Source organism: Lemur catta, chromosome 14 (genome assembly GCF_020740605.2).
Source record: "Lemur catta isolate mLemCat1 chromosome 14, mLemCat1.pri, whole genome shotgun sequence".
NCBI classification, from domain to species: Eukaryota; Metazoa; Chordata; class Mammalia; order Primates; family Lemuridae; genus Lemur; species Lemur catta.
In genome coordinates this window covers 16,179,950-16,207,590 of record NC_059141.1, presented here as the reverse complement: position 1 = coordinate 16,207,590, position 27,641 = coordinate 16,179,950, and the positions used below count along the sequence as shown (strand labels likewise).

The 27,641-nt window shown below is 35.0% G+C and overlaps 1 protein-coding gene across 5 annotated transcripts; it reads left to right on the top strand.

Annotated features, from left to right (window-relative positions):
- The first annotated feature begins 1,519 nt into the window (after positions 1–1,519).
- PDCD4 (programmed cell death 4) lies at positions 1,520–27,017 on the top strand. Of its 5 annotated transcripts, none has more exons than XM_045568808.1 (13): positions 1,627–1,739; positions 3,781–3,847; positions 5,693–5,797; positions 10,724–11,026; positions 12,904–12,998; positions 15,083–15,196; positions 17,570–17,791; positions 18,824–18,921; positions 19,845–19,959; positions 23,112–23,219; positions 23,474–23,584; positions 24,221–24,360; positions 26,312–27,017. In XM_045568808.1, exons 3-13 carry the CDS (start codon positions 5,755–5,757, stop codon positions 26,370–26,372), a joined length of 1,410 nt encoding a protein of 469 aa, XP_045424764.1. In that variant the 5' UTR covers positions 1,627–1,739; positions 3,781–3,847; positions 5,693–5,754; the 3' UTR covers positions 26,373–27,017. The 5 variants fall into 5 exon arrangements, with proteins under 5 accessions (XP_045424762.1, XP_045424766.1, XP_045424764.1 ...); XM_045568807.1 differs by having other exon boundaries at positions 2,442–3,847; XM_045568806.1 differs by lacking the exon at positions 3,781–3,847 and having other exon boundaries at positions 1,520–1,739.
- Positions 27,018–27,641: the final 624 nt, after the last annotated feature.

The window sequence follows — 27,641 nt, the reverse complement described above, 5'->3', positions numbered from 1 at the left end:
GAAAGAGGGCAATTGAGAGAAGGAACGGAGACAGCTGCAGCTGATGGAAAAAACAACAAAGGAAAACAGAGTGCCTGGGAAGCTTTGATTTTAAAAAGTGAACATGACGTATGAGGGGAATTCAGATACTGGCCATACCAGGAGGCCCCTGCCCAGGAGATGGAGATGATCACCAACTGCTGAGAATCTTTTTGAATTCATATCAAGCTGTATTATCCTCTTGAGTACCATAACAATAACAGATAAGACACAGGTCTTGATCTCAACAAAGTTACAGTCTAATGGAGAGAAGAGCTAGGACAGGGACTCAGATAAAATGATACCAGGTAGAATGTGATCAGTGCCTCTGGAGGTATAATGAGCCAGTACTGTGAAGAATCAGGGGCCGGAAGATCAGAGCCATGAGGATAATGGATAGGATTGCATCAGGCATTTTAAGGTGACAGGATGAAGAACTACAGGAGGTCAGGAAGCATATGGCACAGTGAGTGGTCCAAATGGGTTCCAGCAAAAGGGGTGTATGGACTGGGAGGGCTGTGGAGACATGGACAGAAAGTCCTGAAGTCACACTGTGGAACAACCTTGAATGCCCAGCTCAGGTGCTGACACTCCAGGGAGGCAATGGGAAGCGAGTGAAGGATTTTTTTTTGTGTAGAGAAATAATAACATCAGAGACGATTTCCAGGTAGGGCGACTAGGCAGGTAAGGAGCTGCCTCGTGCTGGCTGAGGCGGTTTGGTTCTGGAGAGACCAAGCGACCATTCAGGTGTTGCCCATCAGACAATAGGAAAATCTGGCCAGAGACAGCGGCTGAGTCCTCTCCTGGGAGCACAGAGATAGCATAAGGTTCTGGTCATCCATTCCTTCTGGGGATAGTGACCTAGGAAGAATGAGAGGAAAAGACCAGCCAAAGAGAAGGCAACCAAGAGGAAAAGTCACAGAGAACAGCCAAGGGAGGTGGAAGTTTCAGTACCTAAGTTGTAGCCAGTGCTGAGAACCCCAGCCTTGGACTCCGGAATGTGAGCGTTTGAACCCCAATGGCCCAGCTAATCATGGTTAGCAAAGGGATTTCAAAGAGTTTTTGAGTCTGTTGCTTATCTGTGCAATGGGAATGATTTCTGTCTCAAAGGGTTGAGGGCATTCACTGAGAGAAATTCTCAGCATGGAGTAAGCAGGGGCCAGAGGCAGAAGAACAGGAGAGGTTGGGAGTCTTCCCCTCAGGAGTGTCCAGAAAATGAGGCAGGGACCCTCAGGAAGCTTAAAGCCTTTGCTTTAGCCGAGTTTGCAGAACGTTCTGCGACGGCAATGGGTGAGCTGGGTCTAGGCCACGTCACTTTAGTCCCCTCTCCCCCGACACTGCCACTGCCTCTTCGCCCAAGCGTCCATTCCGCCGAACCTCCTGAACCCCCCCTTTCCCCCCTCCGGCTTCCCGTCCCGCTCCCACTCCAGCCCGTCCCAGCGGCCAGAAGCGCATGCGCCCTCCTGCGCCCCTCCCAACTTTCCACGTTTCACTTCTCTCCCTTTTCCGCCTCAGCTCCAGCTCCGCCGCCACGATTGGCCAGTCGGCCTCCTCGTCTCGGCCAATAAACGCCGTCCTCTCGCCCCCGTGTTACTGGGTAGAACAAAACAAAAACAGAGCGAGAGGGGCCAGAGACGCTCCGAGGCGGCGGCAGAGGCAGAGCAACGGGGTCGGGGCCGGCAGACCGGGGACCTGGGCGAGCGGCGGCGGTGGCCCGAGGGGTCAGTACCGGTGGACGCGGCTCGCACGCTCGGGAAGACTGCGCCCTTTCCCCCATCCCCCGTCTCTCCTCGAAGGCAGCCGCACGTTGGGAGGGGGAGGGGGCGTGAGGCCGCGGCCGGGTCAGGTCCGGGCCTGTGGGGCGGGGGTCTGGCCGCCGCCTCACAGCCCCGCAGGTCCAGCCGCACCCGCCCCAACGCCCGGGCCTGCGGGAAGCCCGCCTGGGTTCCCTCGTGCCGGGCCCGGCCCAGAGCGCGGAGGCGCGGGCCCGCCCCCTCCCGGCGCCCCGACCCCACTTCGCGGGGCACGCGAGGCGCTCGCCGGCGAGGGGCTCCTCCTCGCCCCATCCCCCCAGGCAGAGGTTTAATCTGCGGGGCGAGAGTTGTGAGGTGTGTTTCCGGCGGGACTGAAATCCTGTGGGAACGTTTGCGCCCTCCCCGCCCCCCTGGCCCCCTGGAGTCCCCCGAGGAGGCGGTCCCCGGCCCGGCGTTTGCAGACCCAGGCCCCGGTTGCCCGGGGGTCCCGGCCTGCGCGGGCTGCGGGAGAGCAGGCCCGGCCGCCGTGGGTTGGGCCCACGCGCGCGCCGCGGGCGCTGGGAGGGGGCCGCCGGGCCGCCACCCCGCCACCCGGCCACCCCGCCACCCCTGCCCTGCGCGAACTTCGCCGCGCCCCTCCCCCGGCGAAGGGTCTCTTTCTCACTTTAGGTAAAATACAATCTCCCGGAGAAAACAAAGACAGGAAGGGAGCCCCCTTTCTGTGAAACGCGTGCTGTGTCCGCTGCGTTTGTCAATTTGGTGCTGTTACGTACGTGGAAGGTTTTCTGCAAGAGCTTCAAAACTGTCTGCAGACGTCAATATCGCCCCTGTCCCCCATGCCCTTGTGAGAACTGGCTTAGTAGCCAGCAACTGCGGAGTGTCTACAGATGATTAAAACTATTAAAAATGCAGCTAGGGGTGTGTGTGTGTGGGGGGGGGGGAAGGCTACTGCTTGTTTTTTAACTTGTATTTTTACTGTTAATTCTTATAATTTTGGCATTCTTGTTAATGTAAGCCTTTTTGGAAAACCACCATATGCTTTTTTAAAAAAGATACCACTGAAGATATGTTGTAAATTTACTTCTTGGTGTTTATGCCCTTTAATACCCTTCATTATCGGTTTCCTGAATTCCTTAATATCTCAGCAGACATCTGAATTATAATTGGTTTTTCTATAGTACTAATGTGAAAAGAAAAATAATTGTTAGGACTGCAAAAACAAATGCCCCTTGGATATTTTCTGTAGTGCTCACTTTTACATTATTGTGGTAGAATGCTTTTAGCTGATTTTAAGTTGCTAATTAGCTGTGATTGTAGCCCAGGAATGAATACAGGTAATTTTCTAGTTAACCAATGGTCTAAATTTGGCTCCCCAAAATGTCGAAGTAATTTATGAGGTGTTTCTCAGGAAATAGATTTTGGCCAGGGTGGGAGACTCGCTCTTTTACGGAACATCTTGGCAGTTGAATACTTCTGATTGTATGTTTCTGTGTAACACACTGGAGGAAACAATATTTAATTTCTGCCGTCATTTTTTTTCTAACATGTGTGTGTATTTTTCTTATTGGAAATTAATGTTTTATAAAGCTTAGTATGAGGAACTGGGGTTTAGATTTTTTTTTTTTTTTTTTTGCTTTACATTTTCTTGTTTGAGGCAAGAATCTTAAGGATTCTTAAATGGGGGGGAACCTACTACTTTGAAGAGAGTGAGAGCATGAAACATATCTATCCTCTAAACTCTTTTAAAACATCTTTGTTACTATCAAGTGTGACTTGAGTTCTTGATGGGGTTATCATTGCCTAAAGAGATAACGTGAGACCATTTTTTTGTTATGATTACTTAATACATTAACTTAGTTAAGTTATAGATGATAGTCATTACCTGATAATTTTCTTTGCCTGACTCTCTTCTGTTTAATAGTTTAAAATAATTACTATTTTTAGTGGTTGGAAAGTACTGGGTTCTAGTCCTGGTTTTTCTACTGAGCAGCTGTCTCTCCTTGGACAGATCACCTACCATTTCTGAATTTAATTGTGTGCAAAGTGGAATACCTACCTCAAGATTGTCCTGTAAGGTACATGAAATAATACATGTGAAAGTCTTTGTGAATTATAAAGGGCGTTATAAACATCAGTTGTAATAATTTCATTCCTTTTATTAGCAGAAAATATTCTCTCAAAGATTATACTTTCATCAAGAATGAAGAAGACTTTTTAATGTAACTCTAGTTTAAAATACACACACATCATGTGACATAATCCCTTTCCTATAACAGATGATTCATACACTGAAATGAGACAGAATGTAGCATTTTCAGCCTTGAAAGACACTAAATGTTTAGATTCTTAAACTATTTTTTTCATATATCTACGAATCTCTATATACATATTTTTAAGATTTTTTTTCCTAAATCCAGCGTTGGTGGGGATTATGATATTGACAAGTGATTATGTAGACTCACATATGTCAATTTACTCTGAATAGAATTAGGGACTGAGGTCACCATTTTCTTAACTTCTGAAGCAATATGATAGCATCTTCTTAGTCTTAAGGACTATGCCATATTAAGCTTATAATTTTACCATAAGGTGTATTTGTTTTTGTTTCACAAAATAATACCATTTTTTGGAGAAAAGGGCTATAAACTTATGTTAAGAAAAAATAGTGTATGTTGAGGAATTTAAAAGTCACTTTCACCTTTGAGTCCCAGGTATGTCATTGTTATCCTAAAATGACATTTAACAGTAGGTTATGTTATATGAAAAAAAGTGCTTTTCTGTAATTTATTAGGCATTTTCACTAATTTATGTATTTTATTTTTAATTTTTTGTGGTGGAGTCTTGCTGTGTTGCCCAGGCTGGTCTTGAACTCCTGTGCTTAAGTGATCCTCACACTTCAGCCTCTTGGGTAGCTGGGACTACCACTGGGCCCAGCTTAATTTGTGAGTTTTGTATTTCAGAGGAAGAGCACAGTATTAGCAACATGATTGTAAATGACTAGAAGAGTTATGTCCAACCTATATGACTTACACAAATATGCACTTAAGTACTCTAAACCACTATCTAAAAAATGTTTCCAGATTTGGAAATTTTACTTGGTTATGCCTTCTAGGTAATATATTTTTTGAAAATGATTTTGATAGTCTTTCTTTGAAATTACATTGGATCTGTGTCACTAATTGTCCAAAAGATAACTGATTTCATCAAAGCCTTCCAGCATTAATAATTTTTAAGACAATTTGAGACTGAGGTCTAAAATACTGAGATGCTGTGTCATTGTACTTAATTCATTTCTAAAATAGGTCAGTTTTTTTTAAAAAGAATGAATTTTTCAGATTGTAAAAATAATACACTCATTATAGAAAACACTGATTAAAATTTTTCCCCATCTATTTTAGTAGAATAATTATAGAGACCTAGGAAATGAAGTGACAGGTATGTCTGTCTTCAGATATGCTGTAGTGTGAAAAATAACACAATCTTGTGATATTCTTGATTAACCAAAACTATGTTCGTATTTTGGGATAGTTCTCATAATTCATTGGTAGAGAACTATACCCCAGTATTAATGTTCCTATATATGTATATCAGATTAATTTTTAGGCTTGGTGTTCCTAAAAGATGGGTGTGTGTATATGGGTATTTCTTTAATTTGAAATAAAAATGTATAGCAAATTTTTAATTCCAGTTAAGGGAGTGGTTTGGCACATACTGGAATTTGGGTTTTTTTGATTCATATAAATTTGTCAAAAAGATTGTAACCAAATGTTAATTAGGGTAAGTTGTCTTTGAAAAGTAAAGTGAACTTTTAAAAATGGAATTAAATGGTTTTTTTTAATAGTGTGCTTAAGTAAATTGAGTTTAGCTTAATCATATCAGTTTAGAAGATGTTGAAGCTTTTTTTCTTTTTAAAAAAATAGGTTCTAAAGGAAGACTTTCATTTGGTAATTTGTTTAATCAGTGCAAGTGAAATTAAGGAACAATGGATGTAGAAAATGAGCAGATACTGAATGTAAACCCTACAGGTAAGTAATAATATCTTGGACCTTGACTGTCTTGTAAGCAGGCTTCAGGCCATTCCTTAGTTTATGAAAGCATGATTGTAAAACTATCTTTACTTTAAATACTATCTTATTGATGCCATAAAACAACTGGTCATATTATTTTTAAAATCAAGTTTGTGATTCTTATTTTCATGGAAATTCATCACACCTTCTATTTTTCTGCCTATCCTTTCACATTCTATACATTCTTATTCTCCACTATTTATAATAAAGTGTATAGTGCAGAATGGAGAAGAATAGTAAACTTATTAATATTCTCACATGGGCTAGTGGTTTCTACAATATAAATTATTAGTGGTATCTTTGCTATCTTTCCTAATAATTTATATATTTTAAATTACCTATGGTATTTTCCCTAATTTCCCACGATGCTTCAGTAGCACATTATCATCATAAAAATGAACATGGTTTTGTGGAACAGATGATCAACGATGTTGAGTAACTTAAGACAGCATAAAAGGTATTTATAGCTTTAGAATAATCTCCCCAAAGAGTTAATTAGGATTGTACAATATTTGAATATTGAGAACATGTCATAGTGGTATATTTTTAGATAATTCTTTGCCTTATCATTTTATTAATATTGCAAACCATTTTCTGTAATTTTAAATTTGTTTCATAAATACTACAGCTTTATTTCTTCAGTGATTTTAATTCATTATTGTGTACAACATACAGTTTTCTTTGAACACTTTGAGGTTGAAACTGCCATTTTCTATTTACAGACCTGATTTAAAGTATGCTAGAAAATTATATATTTTTCAACTATTATGATAATTGCTACATAATTAATAATTATTTCTGTGTTGCTATCCACAGTAGCTGTATGAACACTTGTTTTTTTAGGGTTATAAATGGATAATCTGTCCCATCTTAATTGAGATGGGGATGGTAATAATACACCTTAAGAATATGGCTGGGCACGGTGGCTCACACCTGCAGTCTTAGCACTTTGGGAGGCCTGGAGTTCGAGACCAGCCTGAACAACATAGGGAGACCCAGTCTCTATAAAACAAATATAAAACTTAACCAGGTGTGGCGGCATGCACTTGTATGCCCAGCTACTCAGGAAGCTGAGGCAAGAGAATCACTTGAGCCCAGGTGTTTGAGGCTGCGGTGAGCTATGATGATGCCCCTGCACTCAAGCCTTGACAACAGAGAGAGACCTTATCTCCAAAAACAACAAAAAGAATACGTTTTACATGTAGGTAATTGCTGCTTTTGTGTGCTGTCCCGTATAATAGTAACCACTAGCTATGTGTAGTTGTTGAGTAAGTGAAGTGTGGCTAGTTTGAATTGAGATGAAGGTGAAATACCTCAACTTTTTATATGGATTGTATGTTCAAATGATATTACGGTTATATTAGATTAAATTTATTAAAATTAATTTTACCTGTTTCTTTTTACTTTTTAACATAGCTACTGGAAAATTTAAAATGTCACCTGGCCCACATTTTATTTTTGTTAGATAGCACAGCTCTAAGATTTATGCTTTTGTTTTTTGACTACAGTTAAGACCTAGTTCTAACCCTGTTCTTGATGCCTCTGCCCTGTACTGTCTTAAAAGACTGTTCTTCAGTATTTGGAGAGGCCTAAAACAAGACCTTCTTTGCAATGAATTCTTCCATAGCAATAGTTTAAGTCAGGCAGAGTAGTGTACTAATTCTAGCTTCTCCCTTTACCAGCTTTGCTACTTTGAGGAAGTAGGTTATTTACTCTGACCTTCATTCAGTTTCCTCATGTGTAAAATTAGGGTATAAATACCCTCTGCATAGATTTATATAAAGTATTATAATGTATATGTATCAAGCCTGTGAAGCACATATTAGGTATATAATACATGAAAATGTGCTAATATTGTTATTCTAATTATACCACTTATTGGACATAAGTAATTGAAAATGTGATTGTTTGGTACTGCGGTCATATAAATTGGAGTGGATACTATTGAGATGTCAGAGAACTCAGAATTTAGTACACAGTAGAAAGCAATTTTGAAGTCACTGTATTCTGTGTTCAGGTTTTTTTTATCCTTTTAATTTTGATTTTCTCAAAGTCAGATCAATAGTTGTTATGGTATTCTAAAACTTAGGTGAATATGAATAGCAAAATATAAAAAAGCAATTGATATAAACAGGTTAAAAATGATAAGGTCAGATATATAAATTATACTATGAGAGAATGAATGCTTGCTGCAGACACACAAACATATTTGAAAGGATATTAAAATAGCTGAAAGAAAAGAAAATTATGGGAAATAATTTTGGTATGTTTAGATAGAATAATACTCCAAGGGACAGTTTAAAACATTTTATTATACTTTTGAGTCTTTTATCTTCTGGATCAGTTTTGTGGTTCACATTAATGATAAGCACTGTATTACAGGTAGATGTTTAATGTTTTTCTCAAATACTTACTCTTACATGAAAACAACATCTAATTTGCCTAAATCTCTGGTCTGTCTCCTTCCCTTAATCTTTTCCTTATTTCTCTTTACATTCATTCCCTTGTTCATTTTATCTGTCTCTTTAGCTGTCAACACGCTGTTGTATTCTTGTTTTGTGTTTTCTGTAATTATAGTCATATGAAATTCAAAATGTGGGTTTGAATCCTGATCACAATCATTTCTAGCAATGTAACTTTTGTATGAAATACCTTCCTTCTGTAAAATGAGGATAAACAACTTTTTTATAGAGCTTTGTGAGGCTTATAGACCGTGTATGTAAAGTGCCTAGCATAGAACCTGTTATCTCATAGGTACCAGGTAGTATGGAACCTAGTATCTAATAGGTAACAATAGTACTACTGGTAATGACAAAAGAAGCAGTGGTAATACTACTACTGCTAAGACTACAACTTACTGGTACTAATAATTTAGCTATAGTGGTGTTCCCAAAGACACCCTCCTGACACTGGCTTCTCACCAGTCCAAAAAATTTTAACTTTTTTCACTCTTTTTTAATTCCAAATCTATTCTGCTTAAAAGCCCCTCGTCTTTGTCTTTAAAAGTGTCACATCATTATTTACTCCATGTTTACTATCCTTGCCTTTTTCCAGTTAGCTTGTGACTGAATTACTGCAGCATTTTCTTAGCTGGTCTCCCACTTTGTACTTTTTCTTTTGTCTGATACATTATTCCTCTGCCAAACTAATCCCCCATCTCCTATTTGTGATATCAAATGTGACTATTTGAGTGTGGGAGTACAGTGATTCTGGTGAAGTAAACGGGCACAAGATCACAAAGGACCCTAAGTTACAAGGTAAAAAGTTTACACTTTATTTTGGCGTAATGAGAATATCTTTAAAGGGTTTTCAGTGAGGACATGTTTTAGAAAATCAGTCTCCATTTGATCTGAAGAATAGATTGAAGACCGAAGGCAGGGGAGACTACTTTTGAGACTAATGAGATAATTTGGCTCTACTTAATGTTTTTCTTTGTTTAAAACAAAACATTCCTAAGTATAAAACTTTTAAATATAAAATTTCCTAATTTTTATACTTTTTGACAGAATTATAAAGATTCTAACACATCTGTGCGTTTTTAAGTTGATTAAAATTTTTGGTTTCAGCATGTCTTAAAACATGTTAAAACCCATATACATGTACCTGACATGTGATAATTATATTTAAGCATATTTAAAGTCATTTGAGTGATTCATTTCTGACTTTAGTTAATGAACAAAACTCTGGCCCAGTAGTAACTAATTTAGTAGCCTTTCTGACTTAAAAAGTTTTCAGAGCAAAGCCAAGTGTCTCCACGTGATCTCCGTGGACATTTGAATTGACAATGTGAAGGGTACTTTGTTAGCTGCTGGGGATACAAAGAAGTACAGTCTAGTCATGGTTTCTTCTTTGAGGCTTATGACTTAGTTCAAAAAGAAAGACTACTATATAGAAAGAAATAAAAGAGATTTCCATGATGAATTAAATGAACGGTATGTGAGCATTAGTGTTACTGTGGTTAGAGTTGTTAGGGAAGTTTTTATGGAGGGATTAAGACTTGGGCTGTATCCTAAAGGATTTTGATAACCACACGAGCAGCAAGGATGACATTCTAAATAGGGGGACCATTGGGAACTCTAGCTATGTTGATCTCTTTTAGGGTACGATGTACCAATGTTAAATAGGCTGGAAAAGATTTTCAGAAAGTGATAAGTAATATGAGTCAAGTTTGGGGAGATGAATTAGGATTTTGAGATGATAGCTTTTCTTGAAAGTAAGCTTTATTTTGAAGGCGGTGAAGCATCAGCAGTTCAGCTCAAGAAACATGTGAGATCACCTATTTGCCACATACCTTTCAGGCTCTTTTGGATTACTAATATTTCCTAAGTATTTATAATTGATCATGGGATGTTTGGCAAGTCATTTAAATACTCTTGGCCTTAGTTTCCTTATCTGTATACATGTTATTAAATATAATAATTAATTGCCTTACTTGTAGGTAAAGGATAAAGTGTCCAGCACAGTGCTTGATAAATAATAGTAGGCATTCTGTAAACACTAGTTCATCTCCTCAAGATCTTTTACCTTTTCTTAATATCCCCAATTGCTTAACTCTCTTAGCTCACAAAAATCTAAAGGTTTTATATTTGGTCTTGATATTAATGTAGATTTTATGATCTAAACAATAGGATAACATGGTTCTTTCAGTAAACTTTGTTCATTAATACTCATTCCTTAGTTTACTTTCCTTGATAATGTAAGAAGTAATCCTATTTGGTTATCATTTATTAGATTGAACTCTATGAAATTGCCAATATGTGACTGTTATTGACCTACAAAAATGGTAAATTCATGTGTGATTCAGCCTAAACTAGCTTATGACTATACCTATGTAACAGTAGATACTTAAAATAACTTAGAATTTTCTTTAATTTTCTCCTTAAGATCCTGATAATTTAAGTGACTCTCTCTTTTCTGGTGATGAAGAAAATGCTGGGACTGAGGAAATAAAGAATGAAATAAATGGAAATTGGATTTCAGCATCCTCCATTAATGAAGCTAAAATTAATGCCAAGGCAAAAAGGCGACTACGGAAAAACTCATCCCGAGACTCTGGCAGAGGCGATTCGGTCAGTGATAATGGAGGCGAAGCCCTTAGAAGTGGAGTAACTGTGCCAACCAGTCCTAAGGGACGGTTGCTAGATAGGCGATCCAGATCTGGGAAAGGAAGGGGACTACCAAAGAAAGGTTGGTATTTACCATGTTCAAAAAAATGGAAAAAAACAAGTTGAAACAAATGGGGAAAACATTGTCTGGTTTTTGTACTATGATTTCCTTGTTCTAGGAATGAGAGAAATTTAAGCAATGATAATACAAGGTTTTACAGTTTATGTCTTTACTTAGTAATAATTTGAGGACCATCCCACTTTTTCTTTAGGTTGATCCTTTCTTTCTTGTTTGAGTAGATGTAGTTTTGAACAGAACTTACTTTTGCCTCCAGCAAAATATACACTGATGGTTTTCACAGTTATGAATTGTGCATGTACTCTACCTTTGTTTGAAAGAAGTAGTCAGAAATTTATCCTACCTTTTATCTGATGAATCTACTGTATCCATTGTTAAGAATAATAAATATAAATTTGATTGGTAATGTCTGGATCAGAATTTTAATTTTTTCTTAGAGCTGGTCCCTTGTTTCTCCAGCTTTATTTATTTTGGGTTTTGGAATGGATTGGTCTGTTTCACAGCTTTATCTCCAGCACCTGAAGTAGTGACTGGCACATGGTAGACACTTAAATATTTGTTGAATGAGGGGTCTGTCAGCTTCTGCTTGTAGTAGGATTTTTATACAATTTGAAAATTTCACCAGCTTCTGAATGGTGGGAACTTCAATTTATAGCCTAGGCTTCTTGCAAAATGATTTTGTGATCTATCAGAAATTATTTTTGTTGAATGGCTCTACAATCATTGTTTGTATCAAAATGGAACCTAGTTACCAGGTTTTGTTTTGGTTTGATGGCAAGGATTATACCTTAGGTACAAAATAAGAACTTCCAAAAAAAGAAATGTTCATGACATTTTAAGTGTTCTTTAAAAAATAATATATTGGTCTTTATTAAAACATTTCAGCAAATTTATGTAGAAAGGCAACTTTGAAAGTTGGAATTATTAAACTTCTGTTGGTTGCTTTGTACATAGAAGTAGAAAGAATGTTCAGTGCTGTTAATGCTTAAAAAGCAATTAGTTATTTGGGACATATTACAAGTTGTAAAGTATAGTTTAACGTGTAGTTTTGTATCTAAAGACTACTGAATTTGACTTTAAAACATTTGAGGGTGGTCACTGTGTTTCTTTGTTAAATATTAATAATTTTTCCCTTGTTGAATTTTTTCTTTTCTTTTTTTTTTAAAGGCAGTGTCTCACTCTGTTGCCCAGGCTGGAGTGCAGTGGCTTAATTATAGCTTGCTGCAATCTCAAACTCCTGGGCTCAAGGAATCCTCCTGCTTCAGCTTCTGTAGTAGCTAAAAGTATAGGCATGTGCAACCGTGCCTGGCTGATGTTTTAATCTTTTGTAGAGACAGTGTCTTGCTATGTTGCCTAGGACGGTCTAGAACTCCTGGCCTTAAGTGATCCTCCTGCCTCAGTCTCCCAAGACACGTGATTACAGGTGTGAGTCACCATGCCCAGCCCCCTTGTTGAGTTTTCTATGTACATTTTACTGGCTCAACATGTTTCTTTTTGTTTTGGTCCCAAGAAAATGTCAAGTAAAATTTCGATCTCAGCTGCAATATCATCTCTGTAGAGGTCCTCAATATAGCTGTTTTTTGGCTTTTTTATTTATTTTTATTTTTATTTTAAAGCATCTGCCTTTTTGGTTTTTAACTTTATGAGCTATTTAAACTTAAGGTTTTGGAAATAATAAAATGTACACAGTCTAATCATTATTGAAAAAGCGGTCTGAATAAAAAGGAGATTGCTGGGGGAAAAAACTGGAAAAAAGCAAGCATAGAAATTAATGTACTTTTTTTAGCTGTTTAACGTCTGAGCACTTACAATTATTTCGGATTTCAATTAAAATTTATTAACTTTATGCACTTTCCTTTCTCAATTCTAAACTTTTTCAGGTGGTGCAGGAGGCAAAGGTGTTTGGGGTACACCTGGACAGGTGTATGATGTAGAGGAGGTGGATGTGAAAGATCCTAACTATGATGATGACCAGGTATCAGTGTTTTATTTTTTTCATATTTATTCATATAAACTTTTTTGGCTTCATGTTTGTAATTTACTCACACTTTTGTCAAATTATATGTATACATATTTATATTCTTTGGCTATCAAATTACATATATATACACACAATATAGATCAAAATCATATATATTCTTTACTTTCAGATTGTAAAGTTCATTTTGGGTTAGGAAACAAAAGTTAACTCATAATAATGTATGCATAATTTTCACTTGGTTTCTGAAGTGAGTCAAATGTAGTTCTTTTAGCCGAGTATGGGGGCTGTAGTCCCAGCTACTGAGGAGGCTGAGACAGGAGGATCCCTTGAGCTTGAGGTTGCAGTGAGCTATGGTGATGCCACTGCACTCTAGCTGGGGTGAGAGTGAGACCCTGTCTCAAAAAAAAAAAAAAAGTAGATCTTTACAAATTCACTTAGTATTATTAAGTTGACCATTTTTCAATAAATTCTGTTGAGTTAATATAGTTTATTTCTCTAGTAATGATAATTGAGAAAAATTTATCTTCTTTTCAATATCATAAGAGTTAATAGATATTAGGTTTCTTTTTAATATACTGTCTGGAATGACACCTATATTATAAATTTTGTTTTTGGGACATTTGTGTCTTTTTTCTAGGGATAATTAGGATGTAAATTTTTAATAGATTTTGCAGTGAATTTTTAATATTTTTTAATGTAAATTTAAAAGTAGAGAGAATAGTATAATTAACCTGCTTGTATTCATTTCCCAGGTTTACCAATTTCAGTAATTATTAACTCATAGACAGTCTTGTTTCATTCTATACATCCATTTACTCTCCCTCTTCTGTTGCCTCCATACTCCCACCGTGTTTTGAATTATTTTGAAGCAAATTACAGATATTATGACATGTTTTTTAAAAAAATACTATCCTTGAATAAGATAGGACATGATGATGAGAATTTTAGACAGGAGAATATCAGGGTATATGTTAGGTTGTTTTCATTGTGTATTGTTTGTGTGTATGTATTTACCTATTTTAACTAATAGTTGGACATGGAAATATTTCTAAGAGAATATGAAAAAATTTAAAACCAGTAGGATTCAAATACTGTAGAATCTTTATGAAAAATTTATTGGTTTTTTGGGTATTTGTTGTTAGACTGAAGCCTGTCACAAGTTGCAAATATATAGTAGTCGCCCTTCATCCGTGGTTTCACTTTCTGAGGTTTCAGTTACCTGCAATCAACTGCATTTCAAAAATATTAAATGGATAATTTCAGAAATAATTGATAAATTTTAAATTGTGTGCCATTCTGAATAGTGTGATGAAATCTCCCAGTGTCCAGCTCCGTACCACCTCATCCTGCCCAGGATGTGAACCATCCTTTTGTCCAGCATATCCACACTGTATATGTGGCTCACTCAATAGTCACTTAGTAGCCTTCTCAGTTATCAGATTGAAAAACAATACATACAGGGACTGATACTATCTGTGGTTTCAGGCATCCACTGGGGGTCTTGGAACATAATCCCCTATGGATAAGGTGGTACTGTATTTCACAGATTTTTTGCAAGGGAGAGAAGGATGGTCTGGTGATGGACATTAATCTTACTTCTTTTTGAAATTTCAGTTGAGCAGCGCTTTTCCTTAGAGATTTTTCAGTCACTACAACATTGATCTTTGTTATACTTTTATTATAATAATCATGAAGGCTTTGGTTCCTGCTTTTCTTTTTTTTTTTTTTAAAGTGAAATTTTAATGAAAATACCATACATGATAGGAAGCCATCATAAAACTTTTTGGTCACTGAAGATTGGTTTTGAGAGAGAGAAAAAATTAACAGAATATGTGGGAGTTGGGAGCAAGTCATATTTTGCTGTGGTTAGTGGTTCTACTCTGTATATTGGCTTATTGTGTTCAGATTTGTAAAAGAGAGTGACATGTATTCTATTTTTATATGTGGTTAACGCATGTAGCATGTCTTTATCTTGCTCTAAATGAGGATTATTAACCAGTTGAATATAAAATTATACAGCTATTTCTGTTTATCTGAATTTTGTTCTTTGTAACTCTTTCTCCTTCTTCCCCTCACAGGAAAACTGTGTTTATGAAACTGTAGTTTTGCCTTTGGATGAAAGAGCATTTGAGAAGACTTTAACACCAATCATACAGGAATATTTTGAGCATGGAGATACTAATGAAGTTGCGGTAAGTTTAAAGTATAATTTATATAAGAAAGAAAAGACTGTTTAAGCAAAGTATAACTAGAGTGATCTTGGATCACTGAATAAGTTTACACATTTTCTTTTGCATAAACAAATTTCTAAGTAAGACATGAAATAAACTCTCATTACATTAAACCAGTTGTTCTTATATATTTGGGATCTGATGAGAGCTGTGTGTCATTTCCTTCCATGAAAAATGGCACAACACAATATTTTTATAAATCAACTTTCGTAATTATAATATATGAATTTATAACATCTTTTGTAGTGCATAAAATATAATTTTAGCAATTTCAGGGTATTTATGGACTCTCTGAAACCTCTTCAGGGACCTCAGTTAAGAATATCTTAGTTTCATGTTTTTGATAGTCATTCCAATATTCAGGATTAGGATAAAATTAATCTTTGTACAAAAAAAAAAGCCACTGATATAAAGATTTGAAAAAGAATGTTTACAGAAACCAAGAGAATTGTTTTTGAAGTAAATTTGTATGTAAATATTTACTGTGTTAATTATGAATTGTTCATAAAGTAAATCTAGAAGGGCAAAATAAAATTATTAGTCTAGTTATGATTACTGGGTTAAAGTAAAACAATTGTAGCTCTTTAGACAACCTTTAGATTTTCAAAATTCGGAGTGGACAGTCTTGATTTTTCTGATACTGTGAGGTTTATCTTTGGATTTGTAAGATTTGAATATAAAACCAATATTTGTACAGTGCATACCATGTGGAGGAATTTGATAGGTGATTCCTACCCTTCTGAAGCTCAGTCAAGTGAAGGAAATGATATGTAAACAGATTATTAAACTATGTGAAACACTCTGTTATGAAGGAAAAGTTTAAATCCTGTGAGGGCAGAGACTGTTGAAATCTGGGTATCCACTTTAGCATAGGACCAATTGTATATTGACTGAGTAGTGGTATGGGCAGAGCGTTATGGAACTGTAAAATGGAGAGCAATAGCAGAGGTGATTTGGAGCCATCTGAAGGATGGTTAGGAGTTTGCTAGTTAAAATGGTTGAAGAGGGTTTCCCAGGAAAGAGGAATACCGTGTCTGAAGGCAATGAGTTAAAGTGTGATCGAGGAAGATGAAATGCAGTTGGAAGAGACTACTAACAAGGACACCAGTTAGGTGGCTGTGAAAATAGTTGTAGCGCTCCCTTAGTAGTATACCATGATTTAAAGAGTCTAAGAAAACTTTCATTAAAGAGGAAGGCACTCTGAGTAACTGAGTTACAGTTTAGCCTCTAGGGTCATATTGCCTGTACTCCACTTTCAGCCTGGCCACTCCAGCTGTATACCCTCAGCCATTACTTAATATTCCTGTGTTTTGGGCATGATAAGTATGATAATTTAATACTCAAAGGGTTATTTTGAGTATAAAATAAGGTAATATAAATAAAGTGGCTGTTATATGATGCCTGATACATTATAACTGGTCAATAAGCATTAGCTGCTGCTATTATATTTTAAATAGGAAATTTTAACTTTATTGCAGCATTTAAAACCAATAATCCCATTTAAAAACAGTAGTTGAAGGTCCCATTTTAAACTTTACGTGAAAGTATAAAGTAAATTTTTGTTTCAGGAGAAAGATTTGAATAAAAGCGTATAAACAGCTTAAGATAATGTAAAATGAATTTCTCTACAAATATTTATAAAACAATATTCCTAGAAATAATAAATAGTAAGGCAGAGTTAACTGCTAACTAACTCCGGGTTAGTAATATCATGTAGCTTAATGAACTATAGTCATGAGCTACATAACAACATTATGGTCAAGGATGGACTGCAGATATGACTGTGGTCCCATGAGATAATAATATCATATTTTACTGTACGTTTCTATGTTTAGATATATTTAGGTACACAGATACTTACCATTGTGTTACAGTTGCCTACAGTATTCAGTACAGTAACATGCTGTACAGGTTTGTAGCCTAGGAGCAGTAGGATATATTATATAGCCTAGGTGTGCAGTAGGGTATACCATCTAGATTTGTGTCAGAACAATCTGATATTCGCACAATGATGGAATTGCCTAAACGACAAATTTTTCAGAGTATATCCATGTCATTAAGTGATGTATGACTGTTGTAAATGTAATTTACATTCTTGAATTTAGTGATGTTCAAGTAGTTAAAGCTTGACAAAGTGGATCAATATCTAATTTAAATACAGAAAAAGGTATATTTATCCTATATCCCAAAATATGACTACATTTCTGATTATTTCCAAAGAGGGAGAGGTAAAGATAGATGTAGATGAAAGTTTAGTTTTTCAAAAATAAACTTTATTACACTACAAGTTGTCACATACTTAAATTTTTAAAATCATTTTATTTTTTTGAATAGGAAATGCTGAGAGATTTAAATCTTGGTGAAATGAAAAGTGGAGTACCAGTGTTGGCAGTGTCCTTAGCATTGGAGGGGAAGGCTAGTCATAGAGAAATGACATCTAAGCTTCTTTCGGACCTTTGTGGGACAGTAATGAGCACAAATGATGTGGAAAAATCATTTGATAAATTGTTGAAAGATCTACCTGAATTAGCATTGGATACTCCTAGAGCACCACAGGTTTGTATGAGTAGTCTTTTTGTTCATTTCCCTGTCTCCCATCCTGCATTCCCCCCAGTTACACTCCCAATTATAGAAATAACACATGCTTCTTGGAAATTTTAGTAGATGAAAGGGAAATGCCCCACATTTCCCACTAGACAAAAATAGCCAACATTTTGTTGTATTTTTTCCTAGCTATTCTTCTTATTTTTTAAACATAGTTTTCATCATATTATAAATTCAGTTTTATAGCCTGCTTTCCCCTCCATGCTTTGTATAGTTTTTAGGCCTTATATATATATATATATATATATATATTTTTTTTTTTTTACCATATATATGTTCAGTATTATATGTAGTTAAGCTGCTTTATTACCTAGGATTTAAAAAAATGTAGATTATAATTGATTGAATTTGCTTAACTAATGTTTATTATAAAAATAGTCATAAATAAGACTATCCTTGTGTAGCTTTGAAAATGTGAAATTGTTACTATTCAGTTATCAAAGTTAATATCTTTCCCTGTGGCCACAAAATGTATCATCTTATGTATGTAACTCTTAGACGGACATTATTATTGGGCACTAAAGTTGTTAGTGCTGTGAACATACTATCAAATATTTCTAAACAATGTTTTTCTCCATAAGATAAATTTATTTAACTGTCCTTCCATGAACGTTTTTTTTTAAAAAAACCTAGTCCGTGGTCTTTTTTTTATAAAAGGGACTTCACCTGACCTTAAATCATTCATTTAACAAATACTTTTGATCATGTACTATATATCAGGCAGTGTGCAAGGTGTTGAGGATTCAGTGGTGAGCAGAACAGATTTGGGCCCCACTCTGATGGCACTTAACTTGAAGGTTAAGAAGTGGGAGTGTATGCCAGGCATAACTAACAGCTACTAATTGGTGTTTTTTGGATATTCCAACATTTTATAGGTATTGACTGTGTAGTTCAACCAGTCTTCATAATTTATATATTTAGAAATTGTGTCTATAAAAGTTTATTTTAGGTTTTTTTATATAGGTCTCTTTTTTCTTATTATAGTTGGTGGGCCAGTTTATTGCTAGAGCTGTTGGAGATGGAATTTTATGTAATACCTACATTGATAGCTACAAAGGAACTGTAGATTGTGTACAGGCTAGGTAAGTAAATTAATTTTCCTACTTAGAATTTCATGATGGGGGAATTTCTAGAGGAGGCTATTGAAATGACATTTGCATTAATCAGACATTGTGGGCATTTATTTGTTACTTGTCTGTATTCTCCACTGTTAAAATGGAGAGATCGTTGGCCTGATATAACAGGAGGAGGACAGCACTATAACGCAGAAGTTCTGAGTTATAGCTAACCCATTAATTACTTTCATGTCAAGCCATTCTTGTCTGGGTCTCAGTTTCCTTATTATAAAATGAAAGCATTGGGTATAATATGTTCTTTAAAGTCCCTTCAGGTTCTAACATTCTGCAGTTATTTAATAGTCTAATAAGATGGACAAAATTAACAGAGGAGCCTGATTTACACTTTTATTTTTGTATTTATCTACTGTAGAAATCTTTTAGAAAATATCTTTTTTACTCTTGTTCTTTGGTATAATTAATTGTAAGCTAAAAAGGTGATATTTGGGAGCTATGCTATATGATTTTTCTTAACTTCCTGGAGACTTGGACTTAGCATGTCTTAGGTTTTCTCAGGTCTAGATATTAATTTTCTAGGGCTACTTCAGGTCATAGTGCAATGGTGGTCTCCCTGGGTGGGAAGGCATGGATGTAGGTAAAATGATATGTGACATGTTCTTTCTCATTGTAGATCAGTTATCTTTAATATATTTTGATTTTTCTTGAATGAGATACGGAAGTAATAGAGCATGAGAATATTAACATGAGAATCAACTTTTTTTTGCTCCCTACTTTTAATTTTGAAAAAGGTTTTTTAGAGTTTTGAATTTTATGTTGCTTTTGTTATATGAAAGATTTTAGTGCATATGGGATTTTGTCAACTTTATCCATAATTTGATAAACTTCAGGCATGTTCAAGTACCAAAATTGAATTTTTTCTTTTTTTGTAGAGCTGCTCTGGATAAGGCTACCGTGCTCCTGAGTATGTCTAAAGGTGGAAAGCGTAAAGATAGTGTGTGGGGCTCTGGAGGTGGGCAGCAATCTGTCAATCACCTTGTTAAAGAGGTAATGATTAGGAATTGTTTTTAACTTAGTTTGTATTTTTCCTCTGAGAGAAATAAACTGTGCCTACTAGCTGGTATTTTTGTGGACAAAAGTAAATTCAGTCTTTCAGCTGCAAATGGAAAATTGAATAATCCTTTTATATTTGGCTTTATACCATTTTACTCTAAGTTATGTGATAATTATATAATTGTTATTAAATTTTTACTCTTTCCCCAACTTAAAAATGAGACTGTGTTAAGTTAAAAGAGCTTTCTTGAGTAATTATTAATATAAGAAGGCTATGTATGAACTTCAAAGGAATGCCTGAAATCTTTGTCTTATATTAGTATTTAAAATTTTTCAAATGCTATAGAAATGAGATTTTCCCATTTTGTAGTTATTAAATAAATATATGTTATTATATGAGCAATTTGAAACTGGACAGTCTCAGATCATAAGTTATGAGCACTAGAGTTAGATCAGAGTGGTACATTTTTTTGAGGAAGTCCACTATCTGTATACATGCTTTAAAAGAAAAAAATGCCAGATTTATTCCCTATGGATTTTTTTCTGGCTGTAATGAGGTTTTCTATAGCAAGAAACCAAAGAAGTATTTAATCTCCTTATCTGCAGATCTTTAAGAAAAGACATGTAATTAGAAGATTTATAGTTCTTGTGCTTCTGATTTTTTATTATAATCTTTTTATGTGACTATAATTTTTATTTTTAGTAGGTCTTTTAATGAGATATATGTGTGTGTGTGTATCTAGTTTAAGTGTTAAGGAGCTCAAAATATAGTTTTAGCCTTGACTCTTTTTGTTTTCATATATATTAAAATAGATGAGTCAGTATTTGTAATGTCATGATTGCAATATCAGTTTTTAAAAAATTACTAGAAAAATTGAGGTATAAAAATAGCCAAAATACGAGGGCAGTTAGGCAAGAAAAAGATACGAGAGGCATCCAGATTGGAAAGGAGGTAATACTAGTTCTATTCCCAGATGACATGATCTCTATACAGAAATCTGAAAGAATCCACAAAATAACCCCCCAAAACCAAAACCAAACTATTAACTAGTAAAATGAATTAAGCAAGGTTGCAGAATGCAAAATCAATGTAAAAAATTTAATTCTGTATCTATATGGTAGCAGTGAATGATCTGAAATGAAATTAATTGCCATTCACGAATAGCATCAAAAATAAAATACTTAGGGATAAATTTAACAAAAGAAATGCAAGTCTTGTACACTGAAAACTGCAAAGCATTGTTGAAAGAAATTAAAGACGACTTAAACAGAAAGATATTCCATGTTTATGGATTAAAAGACTTAATATTGTCAAGATGGTAATACTCCTCAAAATTAATATTTTGAGGAACTGCTAAACTGTTTTATGGTATGTGAATTATCCCTCAATAAAAAAAAACAGACAAGATAAAAATTGAAATAAAACTACCAATATGAGTTTGAGGTAGACATTATTTGGATATTCATATACATGAAAGGAAGGATTGGGTCAAAGAAGACTTTTAGAAATGTACACATGTATTTGTAATTTATCATTCTCAAAAATGTATGGAACCCATGGGGAACATTTTAAATGCTTTTTAAAGTTACATAGCAAATGTTAAAACTAATATAATTTAAATAACAAATACGGTCATGTGCCACATTAACAGTTTTTGGTTAACAATGGACTGTACTGGACCGTGGTGGTCTTTTAAGGTTATCAATGGAGCTGAAAAATTGCTGTTGCCTAGTGATGTTGTAGCCATCATAATGTTATAGCACAATTATTTTTTTTAAGTAAATTTAGTGTAGCCTAAGCATACATTGTTTATAAAGTCTGTAGTAGCATACAGTCCTAGGCCTTCACATTCACTCACCACTCATGACTCAGCTAGAGCAACTGCTGGTCCTTCAAGCTCAATTCATAGTTAAGATTCCTATATAGATTTACCATTTTTTATATTATTTATACCATTTTTAGTGTACTTTTTCTATGTTTACATATATTTAGATACACAAATACCATTGTGTTCTAATGACCTACAGTATTCAGTACAGTAACATGCTGTATAGGTTTGTAGCCTGGGAGCAGTAGGATATACCATATAGCCTAACTGTACAGTAGGCTATACCATCTTGGTTTGTGTAAGTACATTCTGTGATGTTCGCATGACAGAATCACCTAATGCATTTTTCAGAATGTATCCCCATCATTAAATGACACGTGACTGTTTATTAATTTGTAATTATAAAAATACTTTATTCAAATGCTATGCTCTACGTATTTACTTTCCTAAAGCATAATAGGAATTATTCATCAAGACATATTCTAGCTATTAAATTTTCCTTTACCTTTTATGAAAATACATTGTAGAAGTTGGAAGTAGAAGATACTTATTTATTTTATTCAGTCAGCCAGTACTCACTGAGTGTCATCTAGATACAAAGGTGATTTTAAGAGGCAATATATATAGGGAAGAACATTTCTAGTTGAATCTCTTTGCTGAAAAACTTTTCCCACTTTTTCTCTAGAGCCATAGATGTTATTATATACATTTGAGCAGGGGAGTCAAGACTTGTCTTTTTAGCTGTAACTGGAAGCTGAATTAGTGATGAACATTTTAGATGATGAGTTTCAAATCCTTAGTTGTAGAGAAAAGGGAAACTATATGAAAGTCTTTGCCCTGTCCAGTAATGCCCCATTATCATCTCTCATTTTTTTGGCTTCCAGTGTTCTCACTATTCAGATTATCCTGACAGAAGTGAAATATTTTATGCCATTTTTAAAATTCATATTGAGACTTTGAGTTAGGGCCCTCTAGTGGTATTTATAATCCTTTGTTTTCAAGAGGGAGCACTAAAGCATTGTGGTCATAACCCAGGCCACAGACATTATAAACCTACTTAGATATCAGTGATTATTTAGGCACATGGAAGTGTTGTACTTGCTTCATAATTATGGACCATTTAAAATTGAGAATTTATTTTTTAATTATGAAAAAATTGTTATAGTACATGTCAAGTCTATACGTTCTTGGACAGCTGTTGTGATCTGCTGTTTCATCCTTGTAATATATTGAAATGAGGGTAAATAATCCTTTAGGCAAGCACAGTTTTTTTAAAAATCAGGAATTCTAACACATCTCAACTTTTAAATCTAATAGATTGATATGCTGCTGAAAGAATATTTACTGTCTGGAGACATATCTGAAGCTGAACATTGCCTTAAGGAACTGGAAGTACCTCATTTTCACCATGAACTTGTATATGAAGTAAGATTACCTTGCCATACCAAAGAGAATTATTAAGTGTTCCTTTTTGTACCACAGTGACTTAATGCTTCTTTAATAACATGTATGTTTTTCATGTTAAAAAGTATTAAGGAAGAAAGTAGTTTTTAAATTTTCATGATTATAAAATCATATAATAATTACAAATTAGAGAAAAGGCATCTGGTACATTTTAGGAGCAGTGTTCTCATGAATTAAAGACCAAAAATTCATTCATTCATTCATTCAATTTTTAGGCTATTGTAATGGTTTTAGAATCAACTGGAGAAAATACATTCAAGATGATTTTGGATTTATTAAAATCCCTTTGGAAGTCTTCTACCATTACTATAGACCAAATGAAAAGAGTAAGTATAACATTATTTTGAACAACTTTTAGGCTAATATATGATTAAATAAAGAATGACAGTTTCTATAAGTTTAATATTATCCCTATAAGTTTTGTTTGTTTTTTTTTAGTGGTAGTGTTTGAGATTTGAACCTCTTGCAACCCTTTCTTTGAAAGTAACTTCACTGGGTTTTTACCTATTTTTAAAAATGTGATTGTGTATTCTACCTGAAGGATTGTTTCTAATATATAATAATTTGTATTTTGTATCTAGAGAAACGTGAACCTTTAGCAAATTATACTTTAAAGTACTTTTCCTACTTAAAATTCTATGTATTGTTGTTGAAGTGTTAGTGAGGTTCTTATTTTATTTGCCTTGCATTTTTTTAAAAGGTAGTAAATGTATGTAGAAAAGAAGATGGGGAAGGAATTTGCTCAACGTCTGATGTCTGCTTGCAGCTCTTTGAGAGAATAGTTTTGAAGAAAACATTCTCTCACAAAGCTACTTTGTGTACTTTTCAAGGTTCAAATCTAACTTCAGTTTAACCCTATGAACATTTGGCCTTAAATATAGATTGATGACATAGTGATGGCTTGTTTTATGGCATGTATTTTATATGGGCTAACAATTCTGTATATAATTTCATTGTTTTAGGGTTATGAGAGAATTTATAATGAAATTCCGGACATTAATCTGGATGTTCCACATTCATATTCTGTGCTCGAGCGATTTGTAGAAGAATGTTTTCAGGCTGGAATAATTTCCAAACAACTCAGAGATCTTTGTCCTTCAAGGTACATTATTTAAATATTACTTTCTCAGTATAAAATACTGGATGAGTTGCTGGTGAAGGCTAAAATGGTTTTCTGTTGTTCTAGCTCTGTCAGAAAAATAATAGTATCTTTGTTACTGAAGAGTAAGAATCATCTGTTTTGCCCCTTTGTAAATCTATGCAAGACTACTTCATGAAGTCCCAGTTCATTTGAAGGAAACTAATTTTGTGGAGCAGTTGTTTACCGGGCTTTGTTAATAAGTAGTTTAATTGTTATTTTTAGAGTAGGTATTATCACTAATAAGATGAGTGAATTGAGACTTGGGGGGGAGGTGTGATACACCTTTTCTAAGGTCACATGGCTAGAACCTGGTGTGAGGCCAGGTATGAATCCAGATGTTTTCTGGCTTCAAAAATCTAGCCTCTTTCCTGTACTCTGTGGCTTTCTTTGCTTCTTCACAGGAGGGGGAATTGGGGCTAATTGGATCGTATCTCACTAGAAAGTGTGTTTGTGGGTGGGTGGTGTGTGTAAATGTTTGTTAATAGCTTAACTTATTGTGTGGGTCAGTTTTATATACGTATTTTGTAATTTTGTAACTGAAAAGATTTCTAAGCTTTGAGTATTAAGTGCCTTGTGAGAATTAAATCCAGGAAAGTATTTCCTGGTAGGATCCTTTGCTATTTAAATTTAGAAGCCATTAAGAGAGAAGGAAAAATAAAATGAGAAATTCAGTTTATGGCTTTACTAGAAATGTTTGGAAATGTAGACCTCAGCTTGGTGATGGCACCATTTGTGTACCGATGTGCCAGGTGGTATACAACAGTAAAAAATCAACTTTGGCAGGGCTTCTTGCTATTGACTGCTTCATTCTGTATCTTGGTCTCAAAATATATAATCTGAAGCCTTTATGTTCAAGAAAATGTACCTGTTTTTCACCTAGCCTTAGTAAGACAAGGGCTTAACACCCTGGCACTGGCTTTTTAAAAGTTTTCCAGCTTCTGTTTGAAAGTCTAATTATTTCTATTTGGGTTTTGCTCTTAAGGGTCATTTGAGGAAATACCTAAACTTTTCATGTATACCATACAGCTTTGACTTTTGTCCTCTACCTTTGTGTTTATTTGGGTGAAGTGCACATTGTGTGGTCTTGCATGCTTGTGCATATTGGTCTGGGGGCAGAGAGTAAGGGCTAATCCTGCCCAAGCTCCATTTCCCACTTACTGCTTTAGGGTACTGCCCAGCTATTCCACCTGGGCTGTTGCCACTGTATGTAGCTAGAGTGTGGTTACATTACAGAGCAGGGGTTCTTGAGTTTGAAATAATAGGAATCCCAAAATAGGGCATAGGCCGGAATTAATTGGATTCTGATTTGTTTTTTCACATTCAAGTTGTGGCTTTTCTATAGCTGATGATAATTTTTAAAAAGTAGTTAAACATGGATATTTTGATAGGTTCCATAGCTCCAGTTTGCATGATTCTAAATTATGTTAGTGTTTCCTATTTGTCTCACTGTTTAACTTTATCAAATAATAATGTGGTAGAAATAAATATTAAATTTCTCCCATCCAAGTACTAACCAGGCCCGACCCTGCTTAGCTTCCAAGATCAGATGAGATTGGGCACATTCAGGGGGGTATGGCGTAGGCAAATTTCTAAATAAGATGAATGCCTTAGTTTTATATTTTAAATTTTTTTACATGACTCCATTTGGATAATGAACTTACTTCAACAGTTAAGCTTTTATTTAAACAAAAACTCAGATTTGCTGTTGATTTGATGTTTTATGCTAAGATATATAGCAGGAAAATCTTTTTCAAAGGAATCAGAGGCATTCTTTAAAAAAAAACAAACAAACAGAAAACCCCCCAAACCCTTCAAAACTTATATGTAACCAGAAAACACCAAGGTTTTTTTTCAGTGACTGCAGTCAGAATTTGTATCTGTTTTCATACTTTTTTTGTTCTTTTTATTACAGGGGCAGAAAGCGTTTTGTAAGCGAAGGAGATGGAGGTCGTCTTAAACCAGAGAGCTACTGAATATAAGAACTCTTGCAGTATTAGGTGTTATAAAAATATATATCTGAATTGTAAGAGTTGTTAGCACAGGTTTTTTTTTTGTTTGTTTTTTTTTTTTTAAGCACTTGTTTTGGGTACAAGGCATTTCTGAAATTTTATAAACTTACATTTAAGGGGAATTTTTAAAGGAAATGTTTTATTTGAGGGGGAAAGGAGGAACAGAAAAGTAACCTTTTCTTAAGTGGAATATTCTAATAAGCTACCTTTTGTAAGTGCCATGTTTATGACCTAATCATTCCAAGTTTTGCATTGATGTCTGACTGCCACTCCTTTCTTTCAAGGACAGTGTTTTTTGTAGTAAAATCACTGGTTTATACAAAGCTTTATTTAGGGGGTAAAGTTAAGCTGCTAAAACCCCATGTTGGCTGCTGCTGTTGAAATACTGTGCTTTGGGAGTCAAAAAAAAAAGTTATTTCTTTGTCTTAAAGAATTAAAAAAAAATGAGTTAGTCTTGAGACTTATTCATCTTTCCAGGGAACATATTGATTGGTCTTAAAGACTAGACAGTTAAGTAAATGGTGGCTGGAACATCTATTTTTCTACAAAACTGGAAAAATGAACCTGGTTTGAGAAGAATGTACAACAAAATAAAACATGTGAAGCAGTGTTGATTCTTTATTGGGAGTACATTCATTTTAGGTCCTCTATAAAACATTTATTTTAGGTCCTCTATAAAACTTGAATTTCATACAGCAAATTTTAAATCATATAAGGACACATATTTGAGCCTAGTGAATTCAAGCTGTGTTCCTCAAAGTTTTTTTCCTTGGAAACTTTTACATCGAAAGTACAACAGTAAGTTACTTTAAGATTACACTGGGGGAAAATGCATGCACACTTTATTCCCTTGTTTACTGATCTAGAGCTTAATGAAATTTCTAAATAATGAAATTTCTAAAATATATATAATACCTTTCATCATTCTTAAAATTCTGTTACCAAATAATGGTTAGTGTTATAAAGAGTTATTCTCCAAAGACCCAAAGCTTTGCATTTATCCAATGTCTCAGGAAATACAATAAATAACAGTTATCTAAGGAATGATCACATTTTTAACCTCTTTTACAGAGCCTAATTACTCAGCAAAGCCTCAAGGTCTGTGCTAACTTAAATTGCCTATTATTGACTACAGCAAACCAACCAAGAATTATATTCTGAATTAACAAAGGTATTCTTAGGAATATACCTATTATAGGTTTAGGTACAGTCTTTTAGAATTAAAACTCTAAG